Source organism: Euprymna scolopes, chromosome 3 (genome assembly GCF_053919585.1).
Source record: "Euprymna scolopes isolate OS-2025 chromosome 3, ASM5391958v1, whole genome shotgun sequence".
Lineage (NCBI taxonomy): Eukaryota > Metazoa > Mollusca > Cephalopoda > Sepiida > Sepiolidae > Euprymna > Euprymna scolopes.
The window spans coordinates 89173419-89189102 of record NC_136484.1 but is presented as its reverse complement, the minus strand read 5'-3'; the positions used below and the strand labels follow the sequence as shown (position 1 = coordinate 89189102).

Below are 15684 nucleotides of genomic sequence, written 5' to 3'. Positions count from 1 at the left end.
GAATGCAGTCAGGAGATTCAGAGTTTCTATCTGTCACGGTTACCACCTGACAAAGATGAGGATAATAGTCTGCAATAAATAAAAATCAAGCCAAACTTATTCTCAAAAGAGGTTGGCTTTCAAATTTAGAACTGAGTGAAATACAACAAAAGACTAATTATGGAACAGACCAAGAGATGCCCCTCCCCCACTGAAACCTCAAACATAGAAACTCCAGTTGTAGAAGACCTGCAAAACCCGAACACAAGAAACATAGAGACCGAGATCTATGAAACAGCAGAACTTTAGGGGAATGAATTAGCTGAAGTAGAAAACATCAGGCAAATTATGAACAAGGAAGAAACAAAGCTGCCATCTTTAAGAAATCAAGAATGGAAGAAAATAAAAGCTGAGCTGAAAAAGAGGTGAACAAGCTTCTTCTTTACATTTTACATTAATATTACATTTAATATTACAGACCTTAACAATGTAATTTATGCAGATGCCAAGACAGTAAGTATGAAGTTTAAAGTAGAGAAAAAGATGGGGAAAGAAAATGGACCTGCAAAACATAAATGAGAAGTGAGGCTGGAACCCAGATCAACAAATTAAAGAAAGAAGTTAAAGTGATAAACAAGATGAAAACAACTAAGAAAGGAAGGAAAAGTAGAAATGTGATCAGTGAGGGGAGACTCAATAAGAAACAGGAGGAATTGAAAGAAAAAATAGCAGCAAAAGATGATACCGGTATAAATTTGAACAGCGCAAGTAAAATAGGATCTTTGAAAATAATGAAAGCCAATTCTACCAGTGTGTAAATGGAGGAAAAACAAAACCAGTACAACCGGACCCGACAGAAACAAAACACTACTGGAGTCAGACATGGGAAGAGCGAAAGGATCATAATAGAAATGCAGAATGATTGAAAGAAATAAAAGAATAGTCACAGCAAATCGAAGAAGGAACAGAGAATGAAATCAGCAAGGAAATCAGCAAGACAACCCTATGAAAAATGGCCAACTGGAGAGCATCAGGTCATGACGTAATACATGCCTATTGGTTTAAGAAATTCACAACAATACATGAAAGGCTAGTTCAGCACCTAGAAAGATGTATCCGTGAAGCACATGTACCAGAATGGATGACCAAAGGTAGAACTATGCTAGTGCAAAAAGACACAGAAAAAGGGACTATCCCCAACAACTACAGGCCTATAACCTGTTTACTTGTTTATTCTAAGACAGTAAACGACCAAGTTCTCTCCAATTCTCTCTCCTCTGATCTTGAGCACGTAGTACAATGGGGAAAGGAGTGGCTGGTTACTTTTAATGCATCTAAAACGAAGCTTCTCTCTTTACATCATCAACATTCTAATCCACATTTGGCATCAATTGAAATGAATGGCTCTCGTCTTCAGGAGGCCTCAAGTTTTGACAAGCTTCTGGGCTTGACCATTACTCCTGATCTTAAATGGAACACGTACATCAAATCTGTTGCCAAGGCTGCTGGAAAAATGGTGGGATCTTTCTATTGATCCGGTAAATATCTCACTGCTGATGCTATTCTCTATCTATATAAGAGCCAGGTACGTCCAAGGATGGAATACTGTTGCCACATCTGGGCAGGAGCTGCTAGAAAGGACTTGTCCTGCCTTGATAGAGTTCAAAATAGACTTCGTAGCCTCGTAGGAGATGTCCTTTTCTCCTCCTTGCAACCTCTATCTCACAGAAGAGATGTTGCGAGTTTGTCTCTGATGTATCGTTATTTTCATGGAAAGTGTTCGACTGAGCTTCAATCTATGGTCACCCCTCGCCAAACTTTCACACGAAACACTCGTCTAGCTGTATACACTATCACTCTTTATCTGTGCCTAAACCTAAACATAGATTCCATGAACAAAGCTTCTTTCTTAGAACTGCACGCCTGTGGAATTGTCTTCCGTTTTCCTGCTTTCCGGCTGACTACAATATGGTTGTGTTCAAGTCTAAAGTAAATAAGTTCTTGATGAGCCGTTCCATATAAGTTATCAAATTTACCAAATTTTCATTACTAATGATTACTATATTGTCCAATTTCTACTGTACACTCTTTAACCCTTATCCTTGAGTTGTCTCTGGGCCTTGATAATGTGGTGATGCCTATGTAAAAAAAAAAAAAAAATGTGTAAAATACTTACTGCACAACTAAAGGGAACAAATTTATTATTCCCTTCATAACCATGGACTACGCCCAAAGAAACGGAAAGAGTGCCAAAAAGGAAAAAAGGAACACACAACCTATTATACATAGATCAAAGGATCCTAAAAGAGGTAAATAGTAGAAAAAAGAATTTAGCCATGACATGGATCGCCTACAAAAAAGCATATGATAAGATCCTGCAAGCATGGATAATAGAATGCCTGAGAATGTGCAAAATATCAGGCAAGATTATCAATTTGATAGAAAATGCAATGAGAACATAGATACTTTAACTGACAGCTGATGGACAACACTTAACTGAGATTAAAACACAAACACGGATCTTGCAAGGTGATTCCATATCTCCACCACTGTTCATCATAGTAGAAATCTAATTAAAGGAATAAACACATGAGCGGTATCTTAAGTAAGATACTCTGGACCGTTTATAAGTTGGATCAAAGAAGAACTGAGGAATCTCGACCAGAAGACCAGGAAACTCATGACGATGCCCAATGCACTACACCCAATGGATGATATTGACCCACTTTATGTGAAAAGAAAAGATGGCGGAATAAGGCTGATCTATATAGAAGACTGCATAAATAACATATAAAAAGAATTAGAAAAATACATAATGCAGAACACTGGAAGAATAACTACCACAGCAAGAGACACTGAAGAAACAAACAAGATAGAAAAAGAAGAAATGAGGAATAAGACGTGGAAATAAAAATGAAAAGAGAAACAACTATACAGATGATTCATAAGGATTACAAAAGGTGAGACTAACGAAAACACTTGGAAATGGCTAGAAAAAGGAAACCTAAACATGGAAACTGAATTCCTAATAACAGCTACACCAGATAAGGTAATTAGAACCAACCAAGCAAGGATCAACAAGACACAAGAAAACAGCAAATACAGACTCTGCAGACAAAGAAACGAAACAAGAAACCACATAATAAGTGAATGCTGCTAACTAGCTTAAAAAAATATAAAATTAGACACGATCAAGTGGGGAAAGCAGTACATTGGCTCCATCTACCAACACCTTATAGCACATGACACCCCCAAAATAAATAACACCGCCATTGTAACCTGTGCCTCCCAATTGTGGAAGCCCTATTCATTCACATTAATAAACTGACCATCAATCAGGCTCAATATGAGGAAGAGGGTATGCTTAAGTGCTTTTAACACTTTTAAACGATTGTAATCGACTTTTTCAATGAATTCATTAAATGAAATTTTTTAATTCATCACTCGCCTGAAAACGACTCATTGAACTCGAAAACATTCACAACTATGGCAAATTTCTTTTTACATTTTTAACCCACCAAATGGAAAAAAACGGATCACAAAAATCACATGGGGCATATCTGATGAATTCCCTGATGGCTTCCCAGTCGGCCTTTTTGTAATACCTCATTATTTTGAGTAGTGGGTCTTCAGTTTTAGGGCGAGAATTTAGGGTGATTTTTACCATTATCATAGCGTGATCAGCATTTCCGAGTGGGCTGTGGGCATTTGTTGTACAATCATGGGGAACTGTTGTCAGAAATAGATCTAGAAGTAAGGCATGTTGGTTTTGCTGGTCTGGGAAACGTGTCAGGAATGTAATCGTCTGAGATAGGGAATGGGATATAGCGAAGCTATGTGTTGTGCTACCAGCTACATCTGGGTAATTAGAAAATCCAAGCCAGTCACTGTGGTGGTCATTGAAGTCACCAAATACATGTACTTCAGCGCCATTATCGAGGGAGAGTGCTATATCTATGCTGTCAGAGACTTTGTTAATTAGGATACAGTCCTGGGTTGAGGGAGAGCGGTAGAGAAAATACAAGTAGCTAATATTATGTTGCATATTTAGTCTGAAGCACATGAAGGCCTGGTCGTCTTTTTCTAGTTTTGTTTCTCTAGTCAGGGGGAGGGTGTTGCGAAACATATGCAGCCAAACAGATAAAACGGTAATAAAAAAATGAAACATATATATATATATATATATATATATATATATATATATATATATATATATATATATATATATATATATATATGTTGATTGGGACTCATATGCCCACATACATTCCACGGCAACGCTGGGTGTGCCTGCTAATAAGCTAATAAACACGGCCGTTTTTCTTTCTTTTTACTATTAAATAAATAAATGACGTCGTATCATGACCGTGATTATCACCACGAATAATCAGCATGTACAATTGATCCAGGGTGTTGTCTGTTTAATGAGGCTTTTTGTTCAGCTCTCAGATTTGTTAAAAACAGACTTGCCATGTGAATTAGATAATCTATTATATAAAGGGAAGACGTATTTCCGTCTGTATGCATATCCAGCTAAAACCCAGAAACTAACAGAGATACATTTATAGTACCTGAACAGGTTATGATGAAAAGAAAATACTGTAGTATTCATTCCCTAAGGGATCACGAGGCATCAAATCAATGCGTGTGGGTGGAGGTACAAATAAAAATAAATACGTTCTTACACTGTTACTTGTAGTTGTTTTTAAAAACAAACTTGAACCTATTTTCTTTTTTTCTTTCTTTCTTTCTCGCTCCTATTTTTTTTTCTATTATAGGATCTTTATTGCATATACTGTAGGTACTTATTAATCTTAGGAACAAATTGTATATGATGTGTATTGTAAACTAGTCAACGAACAGGTAGACACTGTTTTGGGAGAATCTTATTTCTCTGTAAAGGTTGAGGGTATCTTCTTGACGTATTCAAAAGAGCACGAATTGTTTTCACCAACATTCAGTATGAATCGTAGGCTAGAGTTGTTAAATGTTCTTCAAATCATAAGAGGAAAATGTCAGTCCTCACAGAATTTAGCAGGAAACGTCTAGAATACTGTCACAAACTATGGAATTGGTAATACAGCTTTCAAACCCCATTTACACCTATTGTGTTCAATTATGTATTAATGGTAAAGATATGAAATTTCATCATCTGCCCTTTACCTGCAAGTAGATAAAATAAGGACTCGTATTCAACTAATTGTATACAATTAAATTTTAACCATGGGATTTGTCTCATCATATCACCTCTTTAATTGAATTTTACACCTATTTTATTTTTTTTTTTTTTCAAATGAAGATTTGTGTTTTCATGTCGCCATTTTTCTGTTGACAATTGAATGGATTTTTTTTTTAAGTTTTCAAAATTTCATAACTTTCAGATATGAGTTCATGTGGCAGCCATTTTAACTGCAATTTTTCCTATATATTTTAATAAAACAAAATACTAAAATATATGTTAGTTCTAGAATTGAGTTATGTTTGAAAACGATTGCGTTTAATTTTTCTATTGACGAGAATTTATAATTGATACAAGTCAACCATATCTCTCTTAGCTTTCTCTGTATTTCTCTCACCTTTCTCTCACTATGTTGATTCAATAATTTTTTAATATTTTTTAATGTCACTGTGAGAATGTAAAGAAAAAAATGACTCTTTTTTCTCAGCACTATTTAATTTGCATATGTATGTCGGTATATGCAACAAACACATATGCAAATCAGATAGAATAAATTAAATCTTTTTATTTCTATATAAGAATAATATGAAATAATAATCCTTCTATATAATAATAATAATAATAATAATAATAATAATAATAATAATAATAGTAAATTGAGAAAATTAGGATCCATTGCAATATTGGAGTATTTCAAAAGACTGCCTTGTTGGGAACCTCCAGAATCTTGCAGAAAGTGCTGGAAGACTGAGAAAAGAAGACGCTAATAGCTTATGGTCATTTGTTATGATCCACCTATCATTATAAAATCGGTAATACAAACAACCAGACACAATATGTGAATAATGATAATAATAATAATAATAATAATAATAATAATAATAATAATAATAATAATAATAATCTCAAATGCACAGACAAGTGATACAAACATAAACCGGCAACAGTACTTGAAAACGAGAATCACAAAATACTATGGGACATGGACATACAAACTGATAAACCCATCCAAGCAAGACGACCAGACGTAATAATTAACAAGAAAAAAAGTCCTGTCAAATCGTAGACTTTGCTGTTTTAGCTGACCACAGGGTGAATATCAAAGAAAATGAGAAACGGAGCAAATACACAGAACTAGCCAGAGAGCTGAAAGGGATATGGAAGATGAAGAAAATCAAAATAATACCTGTAATAGTACGAGCACGAGGAACAATCCCAAAAAACTTTGAAAAAAGAATGAGAGAAATTGGAATAAGAGGAATGACTGGAAAAATATGACGAACAGCAATAATGAAAACAGATGAAATATTGACAAAACCCCTTGAATGCAGAGACTAACACACACGAACCACAAGCATAGACCAGATAAACTGCTACAGAGACAAAACATGAAGCGCTACATGGAACCACGAACATAGCTGCATACCTATAAGAACATAGCTATATACCTATCAGTTCTCTAACCCCAGCCCCATTCCCCATTACCACATCACTGCCCCCACCACCAAAAAAAGAGTGAGCCTGAATAGCCAAGTAGTCAAGGAGGAAGAAAAGACCGAGGAGTGAGCACGGACCAGACCTCCACTGTATAAGTGCGAAGAGAACTGGGACCTTGGAGAGGCTTACTGCCATTTAAATTCCAGTAAAGACCAATGGCAAGCAGCTGTTGCGATAATGCAAATTTATTTGCAAATGTTATCGAAAGAAGTGGAGCGTACTGGAAAATCTAGGAGACTTATTGTCACTCAGCTTCCAGGGAACACCAGAGGCTGTATTCAATGAGATCTTTGATGACCTGTTTGAAAGCTCCTATAATAATGTAGGAGTAAAATGACTTATTTTTAGTTATGCAAGAAATCAAAAAACATTCTTTAGATGCTTCAAAGAAGATCTGCTTTAATTGCTGATTTCCGGTTTGGCATCATATCAGCTCAGATATGCTGCAAAAATAAAAGTGACTTAACAGCTGTGTCAGAGTTTATGAATTTTTTTAATGGAATCGAAGTAAAACAAATATTTGTAGCTGTTATAACCCAACGGTTCACATCTAGTATTTTTTTATGAAAATAACGATATGATGACATTGTGGAAAAAGTTTGAAAATTAAATAAAAAATACTGCCAGATTAGATTGGTGCAAAAATACTGCCATATTAGATTGGTGCAAAAATAACGTCGTTTTTACGTATATATATCTGATAAAAACGACATAATTTTTGCACCAACCTAATACTTTTTGTAGATATTTTATTAAACCAAATCTAAGCTTCAAAAGACCATAAAGGGTTGATATTGTCGCAAAGCAAAGAAAATTTTGCTGATCGATGCATCATTGAAAAAGCAAAGTCATACAGTTGCTAAGCTGTTATTATTGAAATAAAATTAATATGATATGAGATTTTGAACTTTGTATAATATTTTGACTAAAAAAAAAGAAAAGGTATCTTATTGATTATTAATGTGATCCAATATAAATTGTTCAATATTATGATTGCTTTTTTCACCATTCAAAGACAAATTGCTTCCAGACTTAATTCTGAAAAATTTGAAATAAATTGTGTGATTTTGCAATTAACTCACAAGTATACGTTACACCAAAAATGCTTCCAGGGGATATTATTTTATTCCTTCGATAAATTTAGTCAACTTGAGATTGCGGAAGAAATAAACCAACAAAATTAATTTTATAATCTGCTTTCCCTTGGAATAAACAAGTATTTATCTTGTCTAAATATTTGAGTTGATTAAGCAAGACGATGACCTTGCATCTTTCTCAATAGACATCGCACGGAGAGATTAACACTTATTTATCATGGGTCGAGATTAAAGAATTATCAAATCCCAATAGCTTCTCACCTTGCTTGCCGGATTGACGTCCTATTAATCCTACTTGTTTTTTTAATCAAAGTGAAACATATGATGTTGCATCAGTCGTATCGACACATTAATTGCGATTAGAATTTGGTTGGCAAGTGAACTTGACATTTATAAATATACGTATTATCATTTGAAATGTTAAAAACTACGCTCTTCGTTACACAGTAACTATCGATTTCATTCTAATAAGGCCAGAGTTACTGGCAAAATGAATATCATTTGGAAAACCCCGAAAATAGTGATGAAACTGGCACACTATGTTCCTTCAAAATGTAGTTTGCAATAAAAGAATATTAAAAATTAATAACTTCATGTCATGTTATAATTAATTTTACTCGAAATATTTTGGTCAATATTCATGTACTATATGCAAGAAATTCAATTGTATACTATGAAATCATGGGAGATAGAATTGAACAATTACTTGTATATAGAAAATGTGGAAAAAACAGCATGGAAACCAAAGAACTGTGAGTGAATCTGTCAAAAACAGAAGTAACAGTTGAAAGATTCCAGTTAATTTACATGTGTTGTGTGCAGAAAATGTAGGATTTAATGCTATACTATACAATCCATATGACTTATGAATGTACAAAAATGTACTGGTTTGTCCAGAAAACTAGCATTGGACTCCAATTATAAGTTTAGAAAGTGCCTTGGGTAGGCAGACTTACTTGACTGTCGGGACGAAGTAGGATGACAATCTACTTACAGTGGCAAACTATTTTTCTTATCTTGGGGATACGTTGATACTATAGTTTAGCACTATCATTGCAGTAAGGATAGCATGGATAAGTCCTGCAACTTGTTGTGAGTCGGATCATCATGTAATTTACTTCTCATTGCCAGAATGATGGTATATTATAGTTGCGTGTTCATTGCTGTTTTTGTGTAGCAATGTGTTATTTTTGTAGTCGCGCAGTTGTTATCATAAGTGTATTTATTACCATTGCAACAGGAATCATTTCAGTCTGTGATGATATCACATCGTCTGTTTTAAATTTGAACTCCAGCGAATGAGCTTTTTTTCATGTAAACTAATTAGCTCTCATTTTATGAAATCGCGCGGGAAGCAATATTAATTGTAATTTGCGTATTTGACCTGTTTATGCAGGTATAATTGTAGGCCATTGTTTTGTGTAGTTCCCATTTCCACTTTTATTTTAACTTTTACAAGGGGGAAAAAAGTGAAGGAAAAGAACAAAAGGGAAAGACTGAAGCAAAACCGCAAGTGAAGAAAAGGCAGTGGCTAACTTTGTTTTGTCGATCCTGACACATCATAAAATATATAAGAAAAATGGTCGTTGCTTTGACATTAAATGTTTGAGAAAAATGATTATAACTGAAATAAAATAATGAAAAAAAAGGGAATAATGATAATAACTAAACATTTATTAACTACAACTGTCCTTTATTTTCAATAGATATTTATGTTAAATATTACTGCTTTCTGTTTTCTATCTCTATTAACTATTAATGTTTTCAGTTTATTTATTAACTATTAATGATATTCATCATGTTAAGTACTTGATGTTTCTTTATTTTCAGTTTATCTTCATCACTTCCGTCTTGTTTTGGGTTGGACGAACAATTATTTTGGTGAGTAAAACTTCATTTTGTTTCTATTCATGCCGAAAAATAGAGAGAGCCAGAAAGATGTCAACAGCATTTCCACAATTTGAGCGTTTAGAGTCTATTTTAAAACATCAATTATGCAAGCAATTGAAATGAATGGTTTTTGGCATGCAACCATATATGACCTTACTTAAAGACAACGTGTTTTTGAATGTAAATAAAGATGCATTTTCAAATCAACTTGTTAAAATAACATTTTTCCATTAAAACATTTTATTATTAACCTGATGAAAATGCCAATAAAAAGTTAAAATTATTCAAGGAATTGCACTAGGGATCTCAAAAGTATTAACATATTTCCCACCTTCTAAAATATTCTACGTTTTAAAAAATAAACTTACATTCAGTCTGTTGCCGGAGTCGCTGGGAAAATGGTTGGATCATTCTGCTGCTCCAGACGGTGTCTGACTCCAGATACAATTCTCTACTTGTATGAGAATCAGATGCACCTTGCAATAGAGTACTTCTGCCATATTTGTGAAAGTGTCACTCAAGACATATTTTCCTGCCTTTACAAAATGCAAAAATGTAGTAATGGAAGGGTTTCCTCTCTCTCTCTCTCTCTCTCTCTCTCTCTCTCTCTCTCTCTCTCTCTCTCTGCTTTATCATTGTTTCCATGGAGTGTGCTCGACTGAGATCAAATCTGTGTTTCTTCCTTGTAAAACATTCACAGCAAGAACTGATCTTCTACCACAATGGAAAATAACTATACAGAAAAACCCCGGGATTAATCCATTCTGGGGTTGGGATCGTAAAGTGAAATCACCATATGATTGGGCCTAAACAAAATTTTATACAGTACATATTAAAAATTAGTAATAAAATACAGTACAGTATGCAATACATATGTATATAATCAAATAACATTATAAATAACATCGTAAGGCGGGCCAAGTGCTGTAGCCATATTAATGCAATTATGTTAACAGTTCTTGCTTGTTTGTTTGTGTTTCTTATCTTTATGTGACTTATACATTGTTATTTTTATTTTTATTATCAATTATTTGTTGAAATAAAAAATCTGATAGTGTCGTTCAAGTTTGTCAGTTTATAGATGTTCATAGAGATAATCTAGAATTATTTTTCTTTTTTTGTCTAATCAACTGATTGGCTAATTATTGTGTAGATGTTTTGTTGGCATCTGTGTATTGTCATTTTGTAGCAATAACCAAACTGGTAACATCTCAACTTTGGTTAGTCTCGACACCCTTGATCCAGTTGATTAAATGGAAACAGAAACTTTAGTTGAAAATGATTGGTTTATTGAACAGTACTAGATATACTGAATTTGTATTATCACCATTTAATATCAAAATACATATATTTTAATAACTAGATCATTAAAATATGTCCAGTCATTACAATTTTACATTGAAACACTTATGTATATTTAATGAAATGGTCATATTATATTAATTTGTGGCATCGTTCCTCGTTTTGGTAGAGTCCATTTTGGAGTGTCTTAGAGGTATAGCCAGAAATCACACCAACATTTTATATTGGGGTAAAAAGTTATTGTTTTAGTGAAGGAAAAGCACGACGAGAATATATATGAAGCATGTATGTATAATAAAATGAAACATTGAAAGGGTCACCAGATAGCAACGGCTACCTAAAACATAAACAGAGTTTTATGAATGAAAAATGAAAAATATGAAAGTTTATAAGAAAACATTCTTATCTAGGAAATGAGAATATAAAAGTCACTTTAATGTTAATAAATGTTCAACACTTGTATGAATATGTGCGTATTTCAGTATTTAGCAGCATCGCATTGTGTACGTGTGTTTGTTACCTTTGTTAACGCATATATGCATGAGATGAAGCTGAAATGTAAGTCATTGGGTGCTTTCACCATGCCATTCTGGGTAAAGATTACAGTGGTGTGTTGAATAGATCTTTAGTTTGTTTCCTCGGCTTATAGGAGTTTCCAATTTCACAAAATGATAGATTTTCCAATATTGACTTACTCTGGTAGATTAATATGAACCCTCAAGATGCAAGGATTGAAACCAATCAGCATTTTTCTACTCCATTTACTATTCATATATTTTATAGTTGTGATTTTTGTTCCTCGTGTGATGTTATTCCTATAACATAAGTTATACAAAATAATTTTATTTTTTTAATATCGTTAAATGTACACCATACAAAATTCAATTTTGTGGTTTTATTTTTAGTAGTTTATGCTCTCAAGAATGTACTCTTTTTAAACAAACGTTGTTTTTTTATTAATTGCTAAGAATCATAAAATTATCCAACATTAATAGAAGACTTCAGAATTTATTCAATACATCTTATATTTTATACAGAATGCTAGTGTACCTACTGGCAATGCCGAGTTTCTTACATCCCTCCTTGATAATATAATGAAACCTATATTTATTTTAGTGTATTCACGGGCAATAATGAGTTTCTTGTCTTCCCCTTTTCCATCAAGCATATGTCATATTGAAAATGCACTACTGTATTATTGCACATTGCTCTATATAGGATATTGAACACTGACTCCTAATCAACACAGAGCACCTTTTCCAGTAAATGTTTCTACTGAGCAATGCTCTATGTTGGATTGCTCTACCTATAATATTAATGCTTCCTGGACAATACTGAGTAAACACACCTGCTATACCTATTACTTTGGGTTAATTTATATTACTTACCAAATATAATATTGTATTATCACTATTATGGCTCCCGAGCAACATTGAGTTAACAAATGAGAATGAAGTTGTTTCTTTTGGACAATGTTGCATTTAAGCACATCTGCTCTGTCTAGGATGTTGAGCACTTTTGGATTATTATACATCACTTGCCCCTCTCTTTGTAAAGTCTGAAGAGAAACTTAAGAAATAATATATAATTTTCAAAGAAAATGCTGAATAGAAAAAATGCATTGAAATTACGTGTTTTCCCTCCAAATTATTGCTGGAAAATTAGACTCCTCACCCACCCTGACGAAACCGGCTCCATATCCCCTGTAGAATTGCACTTATAGAGTCGAGACTACATTCATTAACTTTCCGAGTTAATTTTACATATGAATACACTTTTAAATTTTATGCAGATTCTCTAACCTTTTTTCTATAGGACACATGCAAACACACATACATTGAGTGTTATATAAATAGATGATATCTAATACATAAAGAAATGTCAATCGGATTCTCAAATTTATACCACGATAGTATTACATTTGGCAAATTGATGTTTGATTCTTCCGAGTCACTTTGTCTTTTTTCTCTTGCAGCATGTTCTTTACAACACAAAAATGTATTTTGCTTCAATTACTTTAAAAAAAGAATAATTATTCTTTGAAGATTGTTACAATAGAAACAATTTTCAATAATGACCTTAAAATCTGCATCTGTATACAACATCGATAAAAAAAGACTATTCTCCATTAATATATCTTTTGGCTACAAGATAAATATTATTTACAATAAACGGTAAACTATTTATTTCTTGTAATTAATTGTATATAAAAAATTTTGCATTCTAGCATCTACTTAACATTTCCTTTCCATTAAATAATATGTTATATATTTTTTAAATTTAATATTTTTTAATATTTATTAAAATACAATTTTATACAGACCAAAATTGTATTTCTTTTTCTATGTAACATTAAAATGGGAATGAAAAATATATAAACTAAAATGATATTAATAAATCGCAGGCAATGTAGGTACAAGTAGTTTTATTATAACATTTCATCAGAGATGTTGTTCAGTTCAATGTGAAAGAGTTGCTTAACCAGATGAGAACATTTTTATAGATGTTTGTGGTTGAATTTAATGAGTATTATTTGGATAATTTTCTGTCTCCATCTTTGATGTTATCCTCACAACGTTTCAGCTGATGTAACCTCTAACATTTTTCAGATACATATTGTTGAATTTAAGATTCTTTATGTCAAATTCGAGAATCTGCACAGAATTTGGAATTGAATCCTTTATTTAATCCATGGGGATAGCATGTTTCGTTTTGACAACTATAACCAGGTAGAAATCTTAAGTAATTCTTATTTATATTCTTAGTATCGCCCATAGTGAAGATTGAACCTTCAACCTCCGGAAGCCTGTCGCTTAGAACTGATTAATAATTAGCATTTTATGCATTATACCATGGGTCTTTACAGCTGGAGGTTATATCGGCCAAAATGTGAGAATAACATTCAAGATGAGAACAATAAGCAGAATAATACAAATAATACAAATACCCATGTAAAAATTCCAAAACTTAATTTAATGAAATGACTCTTAACACTGTTCTATCGTTATTTTCATGGTAGGCGCTCGACTTAGCTTCAATCTATGTTCAACCCCTTGTAAAACATTTACAAAAAACACTCGTTTAGTCGTTTCCCTCACTCTGTCTGTGACTAGAACTAAATGTAAATTTCATGAGCAAAGTTTCTTTCCTAGAACTGTCCGCCTGTGGGGCTGCTTCCCAGCTGACTATAGCATGGTCGTTTTCAAGTCGGATTTCAAAAAGTTCTTGTTGAGTTATCCTCTCATACAATTAATCCCTACCCAAGTTTCATCACGGCGTTGTCTCATCGTCTATCTAACACTCATTAACCCTTATCCTAAAGTGATTTCCAGCCTTGATAAGCGGTGACCCTGAATTTAAAAAAAAAAAAAAAGAACATTTTTGGTTAATTTTGTTTATCGATTTCTATTTCTTTTCTAGATTGGTTGTGTCATTCAAGTGAGCTCTCACTTTGCCACATTGATGAGACCAGAAGATGCACCTACCATTATTATTGCAGAAGCACCAACAGTGGGACCACTAGGACTCCCCAAAAGGCGTAGTCCATCTGTCGCTACAGTATCCACTACAGTCAGTAACATGAGCAATCCAGATGCTACCTGTGAGAAACAATACCTCGGTTATCTCCCTTACTCAATCGACTTGGAAACTCTTTATCCATCATACCTTTTCGACGATTATGATCCTTCAATGTATCCTCCAGATTTCAGTTATGACTACTACCAGAACACTGAATACTCACAGCATATGGTATCGCCTTCATATGAAGAAGCTACGACCAACAATGTTAACAATCCACCACCATACTCCACAGGGGAAACCTTGTCTCCTCCATCATACACAGAGGCAGATCAAAACCTTGTGACATCAGCTCACCCGTTAGACAGTACACCTGATTCAGGTCTTCTTCACCCAAATCGAAGCTCACAGATGTGATTAAACTTATAGACTAAACCACATTGTATGATGTTTGCATCATTTAAAAACGCATTCTTTTTTTTGTGCGTTTATATATATATATATATATAAAACATTTGATTGATTTCTCGTGAGATTTTCTGGAAAGAACATTTCGTTTGTAAGAGGCAATTGTAAACAAGATAAACTTCAACACAAAAAATGCAACTGATTATTAAATACTGGTTCGCACACATGTAGGAATCTCAGATATTTTGGGCAGCTATTTTCCCAAAGGATGACATCTTGGCCAATGCATAAAATAAAAATTAATATATGAGATCAAAACTAGCTTATTACACATGAACTCTATGGTTACTTTCTTTAAAACCTATTAAAAATATACACAATTAATTCATTTTTTGAACTTTTTATTTGCAAAGTGAAAAGAAAAATGAAAAAAAATACATGAATAAAATTTCTTAAAATTAAATTGCTTCGAGCCTGTTCTCAACCTGTAAAGTCAGTAGGACATCCAATGAAACTCCCTGATATGTTCACAAAAGCTTTTGCAAATTTGGCATCTGAAAAAGAAAAAAAAAACAATATTTTGCATAGGACGTCAATGAAGTAAATGCTTATATTAATTTTTTAAACAGGCATAAAATTGACCTTTCAAATTTAAGTCTAATAACCATATTTTATCAAATATTGAATTATGTATTAGTTGAATAATTTTTTTTTTTTTGAAGATTTCTCCTGTATATCAGGGTTACTAATATCAAGAGACATTGTCTCTTCTTCCATAAAATAACATTGTTATTCTCAGGTAAATATTCTTTA

The 15684-nt window shown here is 33.2% G+C and overlaps 1 protein-coding gene across 1 annotated transcript in view; it reads left to right on the top strand.

The window, feature by feature from the left end:
* The window catches only part of LOC145257183 (uncharacterized), a 59141-nt gene extending 43888 nt beyond the window's left edge, over positions 1-15253 (top strand). The window contains exons 5-6 of the mRNA XM_080115640.1: positions 9583-9633; positions 14365-15253. Coding sequence (XP_079971766.1) covers positions 9583-9633; positions 14365-14880 — 567 coding nt within the window. The 3' untranslated portion in view covers positions 14881-15253. The remainder of the gene's footprint in view (positions 1-9582; positions 9634-14364) is intronic.
* The last annotated feature ends 431 nt before the right edge of the window (positions 15254-15684 follow it).